The sequence below is a fragment of the Durio zibethinus genome, chromosome 28 (assembly GCF_047325235.1).
Source record: "Durio zibethinus cultivar Kanyao isolate XHJ-2024 chromosome 28, ASM4732523v1, whole genome shotgun sequence".
Taxonomy (NCBI): domain Eukaryota; kingdom Viridiplantae; phylum Streptophyta; class Magnoliopsida; order Malvales; family Malvaceae; genus Durio; species Durio zibethinus.
Genome location: NC_143189.1, coordinates 13019272 through 13040966, shown reverse-complemented (window position 1 = coordinate 13040966; position 21695 = coordinate 13019272). Strand labels below are relative to the sequence as shown.

The window sequence follows — 21695 nt, the reverse complement described above, 5'->3', positions numbered from 1 at the left end:
ATCGTTGGCCAACAGATCCATGCCTTGGAATGCAAAGGTTTGCGTCCAGAGTTTGGGGCCTAGAGCTTGTACGATGCATCTATTTATAAGGTTTGAAATATGTTGCAGAATGTCATTTCCCTCCTTTCCTATAGCTGAACTGATTTATAGTTAAACATATGCAACTGCAACAAAAGAATTGGGTCTAAAATGAGAGCCAACTTTTTTGTTTTCCCTCATTACATGTACATAAATGATAAAAACAATGATGGAAAAACTGCTTTCTTTTTTATTTCATTATAGGGGCATGAGTCTTCTGTACTTGAAGAACCATACAAATGCACAAAATATGAAGATCACACAAACCCCAGTTATTATGAGGACCCACTTAAATGCACCAGAATCATCAAACAAAGGTATCTCAAAATTCATGCCAAATATCCCTGCTACCACCCCAAAAATGGCAACAACAAACGTTGCAGTCGTGAGTAGCAGTTCAAATTGGATCAGTTGATTTCGAACATTATCCTGCAAGCCAAAGTTTGTCCATAGATTTCAAAAGTCAGATGCTTAAAGAAAGATGAAGAAAGAAAAACAAAAGTACAGGCTAACTTTTGAGAATATAGCTGGATTCTAGGCCTTGCAATCATATTCTTAACGTCATTATAAAGTTGACAAAGATCTAATGCTTCATCCTTTAATATCTTCATTCTAAGCAATTATCAACAAATGTGCTAATCAGCCGGCAGTGAAGAATCCGTTTATCACTTAGAACCCACTTGGATGCACAGATCCAGTGAGGTGGACTGCATTTGCATAGTGGCATCTAAAAGAGGCTTTAGAGTTTTATCTTCTCAACTTTAGGTTCATAGATAATATTTCAAAAACAAACTTTTCTATAGAGGAAAAATCACAGACCAGCTGAATGTTGATGAAATCCTCTGTGTCATCAATGTATTCCTTCATCTGAAACAAGAGAAAATAATGTTACATCCATCCAAGAGAAGTGAAGATGAAAAAGATTTAGACTCCAATAAGTGCTCTGCATACCGATGTCAACTTATTTAGGGTGCTATCAATCAAAACGAAGTATGCTTCCAGTAACATCTCCAGCTCTTCTATACTCCCTGTAGCACTCTCTGAACTCCTCACGCTCTCATGGCGACTCCTTGCAATGCTCAAGCTTTTCTCCAGCCTGCGGGATTCAGGGGGTGAAGAAACAGGAGAAACTGGAGCAGAAACAGAGAGTCCATCATTTGATCTGAATCCCATCATAGATTGATCACCATAAAATGATGACTCCATCCTACTCTTCTTCTCAGTAAGATACATTTCCGCCATATCTCCATCATCATCCATTAGCTGCTCTATTTCATCTCTAACCTAAATGGATACCCAACGAGTGGGAAAGTATCAGAAGACATAAGGCTATCATTTACCTAACAAAGAGAGAGAGAGAGAGATGCAAATACTTCATACCTTCTGAACTCTTCGAGTCAATGCAACAAGTCTGCTCTTTAATCTGCGAACACGCTCCAAGTTTATCGTACTGATCTTTGATGTAAGCTCATCCAGTAGTGGATATGCTTCAATTTCCAATTCTGCTGCCTTTGGAACATCAAATGAGTTACCAACTTGCTCAAAAGTAATCAAATGCAAACAACAGAATACATTGATAGTAAAAAAAGTGATAATTCCTAAGGGACCCAGCACCAGCAGACCAACTAGTAGATAATGGACACAGTTATAATACAATATTAGTTGTCAAATTTTGATAGTTCAATTATCAGAGCAAATCCATTCTAATCACCACTGTCTCATCTGATAAGTAGTGGTAACTACCTGCATCCACCAAGATTTCAAAAATCCATATTATTGTTTGAATGTAATTAATATTAGGGAGGGCATAAAAAAAGGGAAAAAAATTAGAAATCACATAGGAACTGTGTTGGAAAGCATGAGACAGCACAACAAACTATAATAAAATCATGGAAGATAAGTAGACAGAATATGTGAAAGATATAAGTAGACAGAATATATGAACTAAGAGTTAGTACCATGAATGCCTTGTGGCATATTTGGCCAGAAAGAAATAAAAGTTTATTTTAAGAAATACAAGAAAACATGTATGTCATGCCAGTCATCCAAGATTCAAGGAAAAAAGAAACAAAAACAAAATTGAGATACAGGATGGCACTATATCCTAGCAATTCAGTATTGACAATTAGCTGCCTCTCTTCCCAGTGATCTGCCTGGGCAGGAATGTTCACTATAAAATTGCCCTTTTAAAGTTTACTTCTTTGAATCAATTCATTTTCAAACTACATAGATTTCAAGTCAATGCTCTGATTGCTGTTTTTTCAACCTCATCCTTGTAAATTAGAAGATTTCTTGCTAGTACATGCAACAACTACAGAGGCTTTTGACAATCCACTTCAGCTGGCCCCACCACCTATTATGGGATCCACCATGACAGGTCATCATGATTCTCTCCAAAAGAAAAGATACTGGATGGGATGGGTCTCAAAACTTTGGGTTCTTTCAGTTGCTTTCCCACTCAAAGAAATACTCAAATTTTAAAATTCTACATACATATATAATAGACAATTAATATGCATCACTCCGGTCACAAGAATCTTTTTCCCCTTTGATTTGATGTTACTTCAACAGAATACAGGGTTAATCCTGATATAAAGTTCAAGATAGCTGGTCAAGATTCTGCAACTAATATCCAAATGCGTCATCCCAGTCTCAAGACATCTCTTTCCCTGGACAAAATTATTGATTTATTGTGACTTCAACAGAATATAAGCTTCCTCTGGATACAAGCTTAGAGTGTTGGTGAATGTGTTGAGAATATTCATCTTTAGACACACAAATATTTATTATTTTTTTCTTCTGGTCAGGGCATGAAATTCATGACACCACAGTTGTTATAATCCCACTTGGAATTTGTGAGCCTCCCAATCCACATAAGATTCACCTCAATAGATTATCACCTTAGTGATAGTCAGCTAAAAACAAAATTTTCACATTCCATATATCTAAGGAATTGCATAGCACGCACACATTAGGACATAGTTTTGGCAGAAGAAAGCACACAGGTTGGCTCTTTTACTTAAGTTCTCAAGAAATAATTGGATTTGGGCAGATGAAGGTTTTATTTTTGAAAGGTAAGTAATGTATCAATCAAACACCATGCAAGATGTAGCTCTTTAACATGAAGACAATAGTTCTCAAGAGCTTTTAAAGGATAGAAATATGGACTTTAAGAGAAACTTTGTATAATAAATTAAAATGACATTCAAATTTCTTTCAAATCCTTAAGCAATGAAAAAAAAAAAAAGAAAGGGGTTTGAATCAAACTCATAATTGTTATTATAATTGAGAGTGGAAGAGATTTTATTATTCAATTCTTTTAAGTGTCACCTTAGACTAGTTAAGCATTCATTTGATAGGAATTCCAGATGGAAAATAATTATGATGCTAAAATTTCTATTCACTTTACCTGAAAATGGAAGAAGTTAAGATCAAGAAGTCATTAAAAACAACAGCCCAGAAAACTATCCCCAACAAATCTACTAATAGTTAGGATAGCATGCTGTTAGAGACCAATTATAGGCATATGAAGAAAGGACCAATGCTTGAACTAGTGGGAAATGTTATCTTCTATGCTTACGCTTCCATTTTCTCTAAATGGCTTTAGAAAGAAATGAGATTAAGGTTCAAAGCTTGGAACTCAGAGAAAAGAAATATTCATGGTTGCACTTTCTCTCTCCTAAGGAACTAGAGGTGGGAAAACCTTACCCAACCTAACTGACCCACATAATCCAGCTGAAGCCCAAATCAACCCAACTGAAATTGCTAAACCAGTCAATGAGCCAACCTTGGGCCAAACTTGTAAAGACCTGTACTCGAAATGACCAGAACCCAAAGCCAACACAAACTCAAATGCACTTATTATTTGCTCCCAGAGTAAAATGGTACAATGTGGCAAAAATTGACCTGATCTTAGAAAACCAGCCCAAGCCTCCCAAAAATCAACCCAAAGTAACTCAAAAACTTGATGATCCAAAGCTGAAATAATCAGGAAAAGTCTGAAGTCATCAAACAAAAAATGAACCAATCCAGAACAACCCAGCCTGATCATACTCAATCTGCCCATCAGGTACAGGCAATAATATAGATGAATGGTACTAGATTTGTCAGTGACGTTTAAATTCACCTACCAGTCAAAGTTCTTACATTTTACAATACCTTCCAATTCAAGAATCTTCTAAAAGTAAATTCGAATGTATCAAGGACCCAATAAATATCTATGTGTCTTTTAGTTCAAGGTGAAACTCAACCAATCATAAAAAACTCGATGTTAGAAAGATTTGGTAGCTCAAAACAAGTCCTACAGACATTACTCTTAATCTGTAAATGGAACATGCCAAAGTTAATAGTCCATAAATAACAAGCTAAAGAACAAGATACTTGTGTGCCTTCTAGTCAGATGAGATTCAGAAAGACCATAAAAAAAATATGAAGATAAGTTCAGCACAAGTTCCCTAGATAGTACTTAATCTGTAACAAGTAGCATGACAAAATTGAATTTTAAAAGAACCGTCACCTAAGAAAAGAAATAAAAAAGAGATACATCTTATTCTACAGTAAAGCTAATGGCAGACTTTGCTTAACAATCATGTGAATGTACGCAGAAGAGATCTTTTGTGGCCAGGAAATTTCAACATAGCAGCCAAATACAGCAAAATAAAATGTTCTCTATATCATTTATATTAGTCTTACAATCCAATAAAATAACGATGAAAAACCCAGTCAAAGGCAAGTAACAAAATATGCAACATTATTACATATGACTTGGTGTTCTATGCCTCGTTTATTTTCCTTAACTTTTACATTAGTTCACCATCCTCGACAATCAAAAAGCAAATCAGCAATCTATGTATCTTCTGCCCTTTTACAAAAAAAAAAGAAAAAAAAAGAAGTCATCAAAACAAAATTAATACCTAATCACAAACCAAAAACACATTCTTTATATTAAGGGATATGAAGATTGTCATGATTGTAGACAAAAAGAGGGGTGCGAAGATGAAGAGGGAGACAGAGAGAGGACATTGTCATCAAAAAATTCTAATTGTATAAAATTTTAATCAGTTTGAATAAACCAGATACCTGCATCATACTACACATGCTGTTCTTAGGTTCAATCTCCAATTCATGAATTGAAACAAAATTTTTGAACCTTCCATTTTTCAGCAGACTATATTCTCAGGCGAATAATTTTAGGACTACAAGTTTATCTTTAAACAAGTACCATTTGTTTATCATCACTCATTTAATTCAAACACAATAAGAAATTTTTGTTTCCCCTTTGACGCACCTGTGAATCAAGGAACATACAGGCAGCTTCCAAAGCAATCTCAAGAGCCTTAAACTCAAAGGGCAAATAATCAGCAGATGTGGTTCCATATACATTGTCAAAACTCCTATTGCTTCTTCTTCGGTTCAACTCAGGACCCTCTGATTGCCAAACCTCACATACTCCACTTGTTAGTCGCCTTTGTAGCTCCACAACATACTGCAATACATAGCTATCAAGGGAATTCAAGAGTAGAACCTCATCAGCAGTGATGATACACCGTATCTGCTCTAAATTTACAACAATAGCCTTCTCTCTACCAAGGATTGTGGAGGGATAAACAAACAAAGGATCAAGAAGCCGCAGATCCCGGGCTGGTAGATCACAACGACGCATCATAGTAAACTTGTCAACCTCAATGATCTGGGAATTCCCAGATGTATCAACACGGATCCAAGATCGGAGCCCTTGGCCCCGCTTCTTTAATCCCAACAAATCCATCCCTCGGAAAGGTTGGCATCCAGAGGCAGATGCCCTACAAGAAGCATCTCTAACATTTATAGCCGATTGAGGTTTTGGCGGAAGCAGACGCTCTTTTAAGTCCACCATTGACATATAATTCTGAAACACACAACAAAACCATTAAATCACAACATTATACAAACAACTTCTCAGAAAAGACCCTAGATAAAATGTTTTTAGAAGCCCACTTTTCCAACTAAAGTCTAAAAGCAACTCCTTTATATGTATATCCAAACCATATTTATTAATGCATTTAGAACCCATAACAATGTTCATTCTATGCAGCCTGAGATCGAAAATTCATTAAACCATGAATATTTCAGCATAAGAAAGAGGAAATTAAGCATCATCATATCAACTAAAATGCTACCTCAATTAGCCTATTTCCCTCCATAAAACTATAATTAAACTAAACGGAACCATAAAAATATGAATAAATTTGAAAATAAAGGGAAAAATCCATTAAATTCCAACTCAAGACTCAAGCATAAAGAAACAAAAGAAAACATCAATAGAAAAATCAAATTATTTCAAGCAGAAAAGAAACTAGCTTACCTCGAACAAATAAATTGAGATGAGCTACAAAATGAAGCTGAAGAAGATTTAATCACAGCCGTTAATCAATCAAGTCAATAGCGACAAAAAAAAAAGGCTGCAAATAAATAATGAGATTAATAAATTAAATTATAACAACATAAGAAATTTAAAAAAAAAAAAACAAAAAACGAAATCCCAGATTTGGAAAAGCACCTTTGCAGCAGCGGATTATTGAGAAGACGAAGATGTAAAGAGGAATATTTCATAAAAAAGAGAGAAACTCCAGTTCAAATGGGAAATCCTCATTCATTTTAAAAAATAAACTATTTAAAAAATTGATGGAGGGCGGTGTAATTTCTACTCAATTTGCTGAGCTGAGAAGCTTGATGAAGAATCCATGATTGAAATTCTTGCTTTTAATAAAATAAAAAGGTTTTTCGATGCCAAGAAAGTGTTTTTGTTGGTTTCTATAGTTTTGTTGACCTTGTGAGTCCGTCAATCTGTCTGGCTAGATTTCATTTTGTAGGTGGCAACCGGCAACTGGCAAATGGCAACTGGTTTGACCGGTTGGTTAAGGTTGGGCTGGGCTGGGTAAGGTGGATTACTCCTGATTCTTTTTTTCTTTTTTTTTTTATCAGGACTCCTAATTCCTTTCATTTTTATTGAACAATTTTCATGTGTTAATAGTTACACCGTCGGTATTGAAAAATAAAAAATTGATTTAATAATTTTTTTAAAAAAATAATTAAAATAATATACTTATTTTTAATAACCGACCCTACATATTATCAATCAGTTCAATGGGTTTGATAAAGATAACCGAATTTTTTTTTATCAATTTTGAGCAATAATTTCGTAATAATTTTCATCTAACAAAACTCATTTTATAATTTTATCATTAATATCATATTTATTATTCTTAAAAATACAAACAAAAATATTTTTTATTGAGCAAGATATGGTTTAGGGACATTGATACATTTTTTATCTTATATAAATATATAAAAATCAAAACTTTAATAAAGATAAAAAATCTAAAATGGATGTTTTATTTTTTTTACACGTATACAATTATAAATAAACATCATTTGTCATCTAATAAATATATTTTTTTATTTTATTAAATACATTTTTTATTTTAAAAAATAAATGTATTTAATTTGATTATGTAGCAAATAAGTAACTCAGCACGTGTCAAGCACAGAATCTCTTTTGAGGATAGATTTTAACTAAAGTTAGTATTTGATATTTATTAGTGTAATTTTTTAATTTCACAAGTAAAATTAAGAGATTGAAACATATTTTATTTTTTAATTAATTTTTTTAAAATATATACTTAAAGGATATGTATTACTTTACTAACCTTACTAGGAATCTAAAAACTCCACATACATTAAAGGATATGTATCACTTTACTAACCTTGCTAAGAATCTAAAAACTCCACATACATTGAATAAAAATTTTCTCTTTCGATTGTAAAAGATATTAGAAATTATCTAATCCACTGTTAATGAAGTCTTTAACCTTTTTTTATAAGAAGGTTAGTAAAGTGACACATACTCTTTATGATATATTAAAAAAAAGGTAAATTTCACATACATCCCTTATGATATTTATATTCCTCATATTCACTCTTTAGAAAAATTCTTTTCTTACTTATAATCCTAAAATCTCTTTCTATTACCAGCTTACACCATTAATGAATTAATGAAATTACTTTAACTTCCTTTTTTAGCTTAAATTTTAAAATGTTGTCATTGGTATCTATCAAAACCTAAAACCTTAACATTAGATCTAAAATTTCTTCGAGTTAAATTTCTTGATCTTTCTCTAAGTTTAAAAAATTAGTTTCAATTGAAAATTAAAAATAAAACATTAATTTAATAAACTCCATTTCAACTATCATTTAAAAAAATTTGAAAACCACTCTCAACAATAGATGGTCTTGATAAAAGAAAAAAAAAACAAAAATATTGAAACTTTTGTCAACTAGTTTCTTATTCTACCCAAAATAGAAAATTAAAAAAAGATAAAAGAACATGATGATTCAACAATCAATGTTCAAAAAGTAATTATAATGAGTGTTGTTATTTCATCCAAAATAGAAAAAAAAAATTCTTATAACTCAACACCAATAATCACTTTAATTCATCTTACTTTTTGAAATCATTATTACCACCAAATTTAATCAAAACTGAAAAAGAAAAGCCATCATCATTATCATCACTCAATATAAGTGCCAAATATACTAAATTCCTTAAATCCAAATTACCCAAAATTGCAAATCTCCAAATTCCTTTTCATTTTCACCAAAATAAACTGAAAACTTGAAAAATATTAAAAAAAATGAGTAAGGTTGGCAAACAAATAATTTATTTCTAAGCTTGTTAGCAAAATTATAGAGAAAAAAATGAAGTAAAAAACAAAAAATGTATAAAAAAATAACTTTAAAAAAGCAAAAAAATATATATAGTGAAAGCTTCAATATGAATGATAACAAAACTATGCACCAAGAAAATGGTAACATAAATAAGAGGATGTGATAAATATGTCGTCATCATCCTTCAAAAAATGGCAAAAGCATTTGTTGGTGAGGAAGTTGGATACTAAAAATCAAAATGCTTAAGGATGTAGGCACCTGCGAGAATTTGGTACAAGAAGATGAAGGGTATTTTGAAATAAGAAAAAATTTACAAAAAATAAAATAAAGATTTAATTGAAATTTTATATTAATTAATGGTTAAACTTCATAAATTTAACATGTGGTTAAAATCAAAATAAAAGTGTCCTCTGAGATTTAAAACGTGACACTTAACTACCCTATGCCACTATTTTGTTATCACCTATTCAATACCATTAGAAAAATAGTTATAGCAAGTCTCTATTTCTTGTTCCTTTCATGATTACTATTCATTTCTTCCACTTTTTTTACTCTTTCCATCATCTTTATCACCATTTTCATTTCCTCCATTTTTTGATCTTCCCACCACATTACTTTAAAAAAGAGAAAACTCACCCACCCATATGGATTTTTAATAATTTACAAAAAGTGAAGGATCAAACGGTGCCAAATTATCCTATTGTGGTGTAGAATCATCAATAAGAACTTCTAGAATAAGTGGTAATTACGAGTGAAAATTTTGAAGTATGATTTCGTTAATTGTTATATAGCTTTTATGTAAAAAAATTATTTAATCTTTGGGTTTTTACATTTACAGGGAGTATGAAAATATGAATTTTTTCAGTGGGTTGATGAGATGCCATGTGAAAGTTGTAGGAAAGAGATACTAAAATTAAAAGAAACAATGACAAAAATGATAGATGAGATTTCGAAATCAAATTTAAGGAAACGAGAATTAGTTGAAGGATTGACAATATACTTAACAAGAGAGTTGCATTTGCAACAACAACTATTCGAATAAGAAAACATGAAGTTGAACTTGAATGAAGAAAATGTTAAGGCTTGAAATAAGGTATAGGAAATTTGGAATGAACTAACTGAATCTCAAGTAAGAAAGTTACAATTGAAGCATCAACTGATTTAGATTTGACACAAGAAAAGGCAATTGCTTTAGTTTGTGGTAGGTTTATAGTGTTGTTAATTTTGATTTTATTTGATCTTTTAGGTAAAATAAGCTTAAGACTTGGTTTTCTTGAGTTAATGCATTTACATCAATGGGTTATTTTGAATTTGTTGTAGGTAAGATGCAGGGTATGGTTTAGTCGTATACAAGATTGTAATGTTTATTAAGGTGTAGTGGGTAGCAGTACCAAGTGTTTGATGAAATGTCAAGGTGAACTTGTTATTTAACAATTAAATGAGAGTTTGCCTTTTGTTAAATGTGTTGTGCAATGATATTTTTTACTAAATTTCTTGTTTTGTAAATTAGCATTATACTATTTTCAACCAAGTAGATAAGTTTTTAAAGTGGTTCAAGAATAGAATTATAAAAACTATCACATCCATTTATAGAATTATAATATAAAATACAACTTGTAGAAAGTTAGCATTCTTATTATAGAAAATAAAGGTCATTCTATTGAAAAAAATAAGGCCATCTGCTAGTACTAGATTCCTATTGAACAAAAAAGGCCATCCGTCTATCCCACATTCTTATTAAACAAAAATAGGCCATCATCACTCCTATTGAACAAAAATAGGTCATTGATTCATAAAACCAGCATAAAATGCACAATAAAAGGACTATACATTACACAAACCTATACTTCAAAATAAAAGGCCTATAAATCACATCAATTTATAACACAAGCAAGTCAAATATAATATATTCAATGCATCAACCTAGAATAGCATATATAAGCCTTTTTTAAATTACACCTAAGCACTTTGGCTACTAGTTGCTTGGCTACCAACTATTGAGTTACTGGTTGTTTGGCTACTAACATTTGGATTGTTAGATGCTTGAGAATTAGCAATTTAACCACCAGAATAGATTGAAGTACTACTCTTACCCTTTCTTTTGATTAGAGCAACTTTGACCCTAACATGATCTTTTTTTCTGCTAACATTTTCAGCATCTCTTTGTCCAACATTTCTAATAGATTGACAACCAATACCAGATGCTCTATATCTTGAACTTTTGCTAAAACCCATCATTTGACTGTAACTCAATTCCAACAACCTTAGTTATCTATATATGATTAGAAAGGTAAGAGTAGGTTTATTACTTATAGTCCATTTATGTTATCCTGGAATATGATTAATAATGGCATCATATGTAGCCATGTACATCTCCTTAGAATATCAAGAATGGATTAGATTCTAGTCTCTCCCTATTATTGCAAATAGCAAAAATAACATGTTTATAGGGGATTCTAATCAAATCTTAAACCTTGCAAGCACAACTCTGTTTAGCCAAATTCATAACATGAGAGGTTGTATTACATTCAACTTAATATATAAACCTATTAGTAGAAACAAAAAAGCAAGTAAAAGAGGTTTTTTTTTTTTTAATCTGCTCAAGCTTATGTTGTATATCTAGACATTAAGGACCATTGTAAGACTTCATACCAACATTCTTAGAATGAAACTTTTTCATCAATATTTTCCTTATCCTTTCAACATGCTAAGGATAGGCAAATCCCTAGCTTTCAATATATAAGCATTGAAAGATTCACTAAGATTATTCACCATTAAATTATTTTTTGTTTTAGAGTTAAAATGAGACCTTACCCAAGTTTTTAGATTTAATCTACTCACTCAAGCATGTGCGGCACTTGTTTTGTCAAGCTCTGTTGATACTAGGATAGCTTTCTCTCATTTTTTCATTAACCTAACACTTACTACCTTCTAAAGAGCTTTTTTATACGCTTCTCTCTTAAAATGAAGTTTGAAATTTGCATACAAATACCTCAAACATAACCTATGCTCAACTTGAGGGTACACTTCTTTAAATGTTTGGTCTAAACCCTAAAAACAAATAGATATAATAAGGATATAACATGAACACTATAGACAGAAACTAAATATATTAATAATTAATACCTTTTGTTGGTCAAATATAAACTCTAATCCTAGTTTAGTAAAATTCTTAAGTTTTTAATGTAGCAAATTCAAGAACCAAGACCAAGTTTCTTTACTTTCTTATTCAACAACTGGATAATAAAGAGGGAAAATGTTGTTATTCCTATCTCTAGCACCAACACTTGGTAACTGTCCCCCAAAATGACCTTTTGAGTGACAACAATCAAATTCTATAAGCTTTCTACATCCAGCCATGAATCATTTTTTTCTGTTCACCAAACATGATGAATATCTCTTCAAACCTAAGAATAAAGGAACTAGGAACACCAATGGTTGTATCAAAATACTGACTTTGCATTTTCATCAATGCAGAGCTGCCAAGATTGGTCTCTCAGATCATGTCATAATAATCAAATAACTTTGCATATTGTAACTTGTTAGCCCTTCCTTCATTTTTCAAGCTTTTCTCTTAATTGACTTCAACTTTTAATTCTTTAGAAATCTTTTTCTCTATTTTTGTAGTTTCTCAATTCTGGTTATCTTTCAAATTATCAAAAAACTTCTTAGCTAAATAAGTGACTTGGTGAATTTTAAACTTCCTTAAGCAATTATGCTTTGGTTGAAAAGTCTTTATTTGAAAGGCACAATCTTCTCTTAACCTATATGTATATATTCCCCATCCACAGTTTTTGACACAAATAACACTAATTTTGTCTTCATCACTCCTTCTAAATTTATAGTCATAACCTCTACGAATATAATACTCCTTCAATGCCCATATATAAAGAATGCCATTAATAAACTTCAATCCAACCTTTAATTGTGGATTTTTCTTATCAACCTCTTTATTGAACATTATATAATGGTTTACCTTTTCATAAAATACATGAACACTATATAGATCACCATCATCCATCACTTCATTCTCCTCTAAAATAATGTTTTTAGTTGATCTTCCTAAAGTAGGTTGTCTAGTATAGGCCTTTTCATTTACTTAGGACCACCAACTTTGTTATCCTCAAATATATCATTAACCTCTATTTCTTCATCAAAGTGGCTAGGATCACTACTAGAATAACCATCACTTTCATAGTCACTACTTACATAATAGTCACTGTCATCTTCATCACTATGTTTATCATTTTTCTCTTCATCATTTTTAGCATCTTTACCAACATTTTAAGCATTATTTTTCAGCTTCATTTGCACCACTATCTTCTACTAAATTAGTAGTATCATCACTAACCTCATTTGCATCATTTTTTCTTCCTCGTTACAAGTACCATTATCAACCTCATTAGCACCAATGTTTTTTGCCAATTTAGTAGTATCATTTTCACCATTATTTTTTTACAGTATTATTTTTAGCTACAAGTTCTTAGGTAGACCTTCCTATTTATACCATATTTTTATTCCCAAATGGTGTAAATGGAAATATAACAAAAAAAGGAGGCTCACTACTACAACATATATTGGAATGGTTCTTTTCTTTTAATGATACAAAACTATATGTTCAACTTGCATATCTGAATGAATACATTTCAATCCTTCATCAAATGATAGTTTAGGAATACAATAAAACATGTCACTAGTACTCTCTCACCCCAATTTAATAACTCAATCTTGCAACTGAAAAAATGACAACCTATTTAAAGGATAATCATCCACCCATGCTATATCACCTCTTATCCAAACTTTTTTAGGAGTATGCATAAAACTTAATAGTTTTGCTGGCATGCCACATTTTTAGCAAAATAAAAATTTGATTTTTTTGTAAAATTACGATTGATTCTAATTTGAAATTTAGTATAACAAATTGATTTTGATATAAAGTTAATAACATTTCAAAATTTAAAAAACCCTCAATTGATTCTAATATGAAGTTAAGTATAAAAGATCCCTAAATATTTTTAATAAAACTTGCTAACCCTAACATTAACCTAAAACCAATTGCATTGAAATTAAAGAGAGAATTATACATACCTTATTTTATTGTGTAAATCTAAAGAAAAACCTCTAAATCGTGCCCAAATTTCATTTCCTCCAAACTTAAAACCAATTTCACCTCTAAACCTAAATTTTGATCTCAACTAGCCTAAACACCTTTCTCTACCAATAAGCGAATGATTTTAAGGCTTGATTGTTGAATGAAGAGTGTTTTCTATGAAGATCAAATTTATTGAACAAAGTTTGTTCAATTTTTTGTTAATTATTCAATTGCTTCTATTTGTTGTTCACAACTTGTGTTATAAGCATGATAATTTGGTCATTTTACTTCTAACGGCATTTAACAAATGATAACACAATAGTGGCACAAGGTAGTTAAGTTTCATATTTTAAACCTTAATGGACACTTTTATTTCAACCCTAATCACATTGTATATTTTTTAAGTATAACCTTTAATAATTTGAACATGAGATAAAAGTGTATTGGGTATTAATGATGTAAGTCCTAACAATAACAGAAAGAGACCTCAGAATTAATAATAATAACATAATATTAAGAATGTATCAGGTATTAATGATGTATTTGATGGATGTTATCTGGATATGATATTTTAATTATAATAATAGAATGTTTAAATAGTTACACATGTTTAAATTATAATTTACAGGTTTCTTAAATAATTACAGGTTTTTTGAATAATTATAATATTTTTATTTAAATTATTGATGAAACTGTACCTTATTCGATGAAATTTCATTATTATCGACAGAAAAAATCATTTTGTGACTATTTTCATGCTTATTACCAATGAATTTATCGACAAAAAAGTCCATCGATAATTACTAACAAAAAATTTCATTAATAAAATCGTTGGTAATTACTAACAGAATTTATCGATGGATTTCATTCATTACTGATGGAATAGCATTACCAATTTAACTATCATTAATGAAAATTTTTTGTCACTAAATCTCGCGCTACTGTTATTACCGACAACATTTTAGTTTTTACTAATAGAAAATTTTGTCGATAAAGCCCAATTTTCTGGTAGTGAGCAACAATTTTCCTTGTCTCTAGAAATTTGATAACTTGTTATCACTTATTACCACTGTCACTCATAGGCATCCTTCTAATCTTAAATTTTTTCTTTTTACTCCTCTTACTCTTATTTTTTCAAATTACTTTTTTTAAAATCTTTTTTCAAAAAAATAATAAAAAATTCAAAATATAAAACTCCAGATCAATCGTCTTACTACCGGTCCAACATTAAAAACCATTGAAAGCCTCTTCCATTCCTCATATACTATCATTTCACCAATATTCAAAATGCCAAAAACTTTTAAATCTCTCTAAACCCAAGACCTTATACAAGAGAAAATCCTAAAACTTTCTTTTGTAATTTTTTTGTATGCTGATTGTAGTGGTTTTTTTTTTTTTTTTTGCTTGATTTTTTTCTTTCTTATGCTTGTTATTTATTTGATTTTCATTTTTTCTTGGAAAACATGATTTTTTTTCTTTTTTTTTAAGTTTTAGATTTTTTCCATTCCTTAAGGAATTCTTTTAGCATATTTCCCTAAAAAAATTTTTATTTAATTTTTTGTTTCTTTTACTATTTATTTGTTGTTCATGCTATTTTTTTTTTATTCATTTTATGTTAGCTATATTGTGTATTTAGGTTTGTAAGTTAATAATACTACTTTTTGTGTAAAATTTTATGCATTTAAAAATCTAAATGCATTAAATGCACCCTCTTCGAAAATCCAAAATTTCAGTCACCATCAGCCGTCGGTAACTACCTGACACTTTGCCTAACTTGGCAAGGTGGATTTCTGCCACCAAAATTTCACAAATCAATTGAAAATCTGAGATTTGAATCTCAGAAAGCTTTATAAATAGGTTTGTTTCCTGTGGAAAAAAAAAAAAAGAGAAAGCCTTGTAAAAAACAAAAAAAAAAATAGATCCAAAAAATTTTCTACTAGATCCAAAAAAACCCAAGAATACCAAAACAACAAAGATAAAAAACACAAACCAAAAACAAACACAACCTCTAAAAATGAAAACCATAGTGCCAAAGAAAAAAAAAAGAGCACAGAAATAAGAAAAATCAATTTGATCGAAACTTTCAAGCTAGCTCAACGCCTTTTGGAGCCCTTTTTCACAAAATTAGTCTCGGATCTAGACTTAGAAGGTTGGGAACAGTTATTTGGTAGTTTATGGGCTTTTTCGACATCTTTTACGGTGGTCGACGATCACCGGTGACAAGGAGCACAACGGTTGTCACGGTGAATGACGACCAGCCTCTGGGAGGAAAGGAGAGAGAGTTTCTAGGATTTTTTTTTAAAAAGGAGAGAAAATGATTAAAATTTTTTTTTGAACTTTTATAAATTACCGAGAGCCAAAATGACACCATTTCAATAAAAACCAAAATGATGTCATTTTAATCCCTAAGATCTGTGCATAAACTCGTGATCCAACTTAGGGTTCGCGTACCCTTTAGCTATTGATCGGTCCAATTGAACTAGACTAGATCGGACTAAACCGACGTCGAATTATTGAATCGTCTGAATCGACATTAACTAAACCATTAATAGGTTCGATTCAGATTTTTTTTAAAAAAATTTTTATATAACATTTTTATTATTTTAAATTTTATTATTTGTATTTATGCATATTAAAATGTTTAAATTTGTTAGGATAAATTTTTGTTGCAATAAATTATTAGGCAATAAATAAAAATAAATGATGAAATACGTAGTTAAAATTTTTTATAATTTATTAATAAACTTTATAAAATAATAATAATATAAATAATAAAAAATTAGTAAAAATGTAAGAATAGAAATTTTTTATCTGACAATGAGATTCAAAGGTACTTTGAGTAGTAATATTTACAAAATCTTTACGTTAGAAGATTTTTTTTTTAAATACTACCAACGTATTAAAGTATTTATAAAAAGTTTTCAATACAATAAAAATTTTCTTTCTTTGGTTATAAAGTAGTAAATAAAATTAACAAATTTGTTAAAAATAAAATGATAAAATAAGAATGAGGAAAAAAAGAAAATATTATCTGAAGATGAGATTCTAAAAGTATTTTGAGTAGTGATGTTTTACAAAATCCTTAGGTGAGGAGATTTTTTTAAATATTACCAATGTATTGAAATATTTATAAAAGTTTTCAATATGATAAAATTTTCTCTTTTCTTTAATAGAACAATTTAAAATAATAATTCAATAAATAAAGTCAATAAAATTTTAAAAATAAAATATGTGCATTAACATATTATCATTTTGCATTACATGCACAACATAGTTTTTATGAAAAATAAATCCAAGCATCTAAGAATGAGATTCTAAAGTATTCCGAGAAGCGATGCCTAAGAAATCTTTTGGTGAGAAAAAGTTTTTCTAATGTTGCCAATGTACTGAAACATTTTAAGAATTATTTCAATAAAAAGATTCTAATTTATTTTTCTTGAATAAAAATGAAACAATAAATAATAAAAGCTATTAAAATAACAAAATTTCAATAAATAAGAAAAAATAAGGAAATTATTTTTCAAACACAAAAAATAAGACTATTTTTATCAAAATCAATGGATAACACATAATTAATTGATATCATTTTAAACGAGTGCTGTAAGGGTCCTAATCTTTCCCAACATGTAACCGACTCCTAAACTCAGATTGTTTCACAAACCATAAAAATATCTTTTTAATAAATTTTAATTAATTTTAAGATTTTATTAAAATGATATGTTTTAATAGGTGGTCAATCGCACCTAACAAAAAAAGATTTGTGGCGACTCTGTTTTTCGTTGTTTTTCCTTTCATTCCCACATTCATTGAGCGAACAAAAAATTGTTATGATAGCTTAGCGATCCATTGGGGATGCAATTTTCAAGAGTCAAGCCAAAATTAACTACGTGTTATCCTCAATTTTGCTTTAAATAGTCTTAATTAGTATTTATTTTTAAGTTCATAGAATTTGATTCCTTTAAAAAAATTAAAAATCAAAAACAAAAAGGAAAATTTTACATGCATTTCTTTTACTATACCTTTTATGCTTTATTTTTCTATATATATTACTTTCGATAAATTATGATACATTTGCACACACAATGACACAATACACCTTATGCATGAGCTCTATATCTGGGCTCCGTCCCTTATAAAAGGAAGTAGAGTACCTATGCCCTTATGAGGTGATAACCTTCATAATGGCAAGTGAAATACTTCTGCTCAGATTGAATCCTTTCCATTCGTAGTGTGTAATGGGTGAGGATCGAGGTGTCCTACTAGTCTAGCGTAGATGACAGTAAGGGATAATTTGAAAATCTTTAGATGTGTGTCAACCCGAGTCAAGCATATAATAAGCTATAAGAAGCCAACCTTAGGTAGCACTTTGCCCACCATTTTATAGAAAAACCTAAGTCCAAAACGTGTAAGAATACAAAATAACAAAACAAAATCTCAAAAAAAAAATTTGTTATAATCTCAAACCACATCCTCACATTGACTCAACTTTGTTTTCCTTTTGTTTTTCACATTAATTATTATATACAATCTTGCATTGAGGTATTTGCTCTAGGATATTTTTCTCCCAAGAAGTCTTCATAGATCCTGTAAAACCTGTAAAACTATAGATTTGCTTATCTTCCATCAATGTCCCATGTAAACCATATAATGAAGTATAAATTTGGTTGAATGAAGCTCAATAAAAAAATAGAGATTGTTTGCCTATCGGCTATGTGTTGGAGTTGCTCGAGAAGATACATTTGGATCTCGCACAAAATGATTTAGAAGACTTAGCCATCATTTAGGGTCAGTTAAGTGAAAAAAGAAAAGAAAGCTTTTACAAAAAGTATGGACAGATTGTAACCCTTATTCTAGTAGTAATTGATGAATAGCTAATTAAGGCAGTTATATAGTTTTGGGATCCATCCTATAGATGATTCACTTTTAATATGGAGGATTTGGTACCAACTATTGAAGATTATTTGATTTTGCTTGGGATAAAACTATAGTGTAAAAAAAAGTGTTTACTCGAAAGTTAAAATCAGGTTATTGCAAAAAGTTAACCAAGCTTATGGGGGTAAAAGTAGAAACCATAGATTCCTTTGCAAAGCCTAAAGGTGAACATTTCAATATCCATTAAGACTTTCTTTAAAATTTTATTCAAAGGCATCTTAATGATGATAAAGGCATGGCTATGTTTGTTTTAGCATTGTATGGCATGGTGATCTTTATGAAGACTTTAGGTTATATCAAGATAACTATAGTAGACCTTTTTTAGCAAATTGAAACCCAAGCAATTCATTTCACACCAGTAGTCTTAATCAAAACCATCAGGTCATTGAATTTCTGTTAATGGAATGGAAAATAACGGTTCATAAGGTGTACATCGCTATTATACGTGTGGGTTAGAAGTCATTTCAAGTGTGAAAAAAAATATTCTTAAAGCCATATCTTTAAAACAAGACACCAGTCAAAAAATTCTACAAAAGCCAATGGCCAACATTAAAGACTAAGGAAGAATGGGTTCTTTTATTACGAACGCTTAACAAGGATGAAATAGAATAGATGGTGTCATGGATACCTCATGTGCCGATATTGTATCATGAGGGAAACAAGCCATGGATACCATTGTTAGGGCTATGAGGTATTGTGAGTTATGCTCCGTTGATGGTGCTTAGGTAATTTGGTGCAAAGCAGTTTATTTTTGTTACTCATAACTTGGTTCAAGTAGAATTCACCTACGAGAGTCTAATTCATCAAAAACCTCAGAACAGTTAATTCAAGCATGGAAGAAAGCACGAAGGATGAGATTAAGGCCTCTTCTCGACAAAGTCACTTCTAATTACTAGATTTGGAAAGTTAAGCAGCTTAGAGACATAGCACTCCCTCCTGATGACAGCTCATATCAATAAGCTAACCTTACAATAAAAGTGTAATTATTAAAAGTCAAACTTGTCAAAAAAATTAAAAGCTAAAAAAAAAATAAGAAGAGAAAATTTGAGACTTTATGAAAAGATGGGACAATTAAAATATGAAGCAAAAGTACAATGGAGCAGCTTAGAAAAGGTTATAAAAGAACAGGATATGGCCAACAATGATTTAAAAGATTTACACCAAGAAAATAAGAAATTACGAGTCTAATTCAAAAATAGAAAAGTCACCAAGTTTTACCGTAGTCAATAATGTGAAATGGATTAGCTTTGAAAGGATATGAACCAATGAAAAAGGAAAGCTCGAGAAAAGCAAGAAGAGATCACTAGAATTTCTCAAGAATGACAAATTTGGGAATGATTATACTTTAAAGCTTCAACAGGATTGGTTGAATGCCAAAAAGAAAAGGAAAGTTTAAAGGCTATGCTTGCAAAAGAGAAAAAAAAACACCTTGAAATACTAAACAAAAAAAAAATTACTTCACCAGGTGATCTAAGGGTTAGTAATGCAACTGCAAGACCACAAGAACTATATTTTAGCAATAATAGATGAGTGACAGAGAAAAAAAAAAGATTGGATCTTTACATATGATTTAAAAAAAGATGCCCACATGAGATAGAGAGCAGAAAGCCTAAAGAGGCAATAGTACATAGAACACATGACCAATCAAGTTTGTAAGGCAATCAAGAAAGTATGAGAGATGGTTGAAAAGGTAGAGGCATTAAGGCAAGAAGTCAATCTCGTAAGAGAATATGGACAACGCCTAGTGAACTTCCTAGATAAGGCTAAGGATTATTATGAGTAAGTCAAACATTTTTAGGGATACAATTCTAGGATGATAAATCTCATGTAACAAAAGTTGCATCAAATCAATGAAAATTTCTAGTGCTAAACTTTTTCCAAGAGCAAATATCTCCCAATTGCATTCATGCATCATGTGTATCATTTTTTTAAAAAAAAATCATAAAAAATAAAAAATAATACTTTCAACACATGGTGTTCTAATTTTTAAAAATTTATGGTAATAAAGGTTCAAGAATAGCTTACCCAACAAAATTTTTGACTCAACTTACTCGTCATTCATACAACACCAAAGCTCAAACAAGAATCATGGAACAAGAATAGGCTAGTTGATTTGAGAGGATGAAAAAGGCTCAAGAAAAACTAAAAAGGTATATTGATAAGATAATGGACATATTCAAGAATCTTGATAAAAAAAAGCGATGGAAAAAAATCCTAACTTTTAAGAACAACCGCCAGACATGATGGATCTTATATATCCTCTAGGGTTTAAGCCATGACTGACCCAACCTTTTCAAGGAACCAAAGTGTAAATTTCTACTCCCAGAGGACATCCTAACCCATTTCCATTATGACATCTGCACTTGCTCTAAAACAGTTTCAAAATTTTACTAATCTTGTTATGCTGGAAAAACTACCTAAGCCAATCTGGGTTCTGACTTGGATGATCCTAAAGAGAGAGAAAAGCTAAGAACAAAGGCACTTGAAAAAGTAAAAGATACCAGTGCCCAACTAAAGATGAAATTATTAGAATAAAGACTTAGGGCCATAGAGGGAATGAATTTTTATGGCTCAACAAATGCAACCGAGCTTTGTTTGGTCCCAGACATGGTCATTTCATCTAAATTTAAGGTCCTTGAATTTAAAAAATATGATGGCACAAAATGCCTAATGACTCATGCCATCATGTATTATCTGGCAACAAATGCTCATGAAGAGAAGTTATTGATACACGTAATTTAGGATAACCTTATGAGATTTGTAGTCAAATGGTATGTTCAACTAGACAAGACTTGTATTCATTCTTAGCAAGAGCTCACAAGGGCATTTCTTATATAATATCAGCATGTCATGGATCTACTTTCAGATCATTTATCTTTACAAAGCA

General features: G+C 30.6%; 1 protein-coding gene across 2 annotated transcripts; it reads right to left on the bottom strand.

Moving 5' to 3' along the window:
* Positions 1–248: 248 nt before the first annotated feature.
* LOC111280500 (magnesium transporter MRS2-1-like) lies at positions 249–6899 on the bottom strand. 2 transcript variants are annotated; one of them, XM_022867963.2, is made up of 7 exons: positions 6617–6899; positions 6422–6518; positions 5366–5965; positions 1459–1587; positions 1030–1362; positions 898–945; positions 249–507 (listed from the first exon to the last, which is right to left on the bottom strand). In XM_022867963.2, the coding sequence occupies exons 3-7, from the start codon at positions 5957–5959 to the stop codon at positions 277–279; spliced, it is 1335 nt and encodes a 444-aa protein (XP_022723698.1). In that variant the 5' UTR covers positions 5960–5965; positions 6422–6518; positions 6617–6899; the 3' UTR covers positions 249–276. The 2 variants fall into 2 exon arrangements, with proteins under 2 accessions (XP_022723698.1, XP_022723699.1); XM_022867964.2 differs by having other exon boundaries at positions 6422–6458.
* Positions 6900–21695: the final 14796 nt, after the last annotated feature.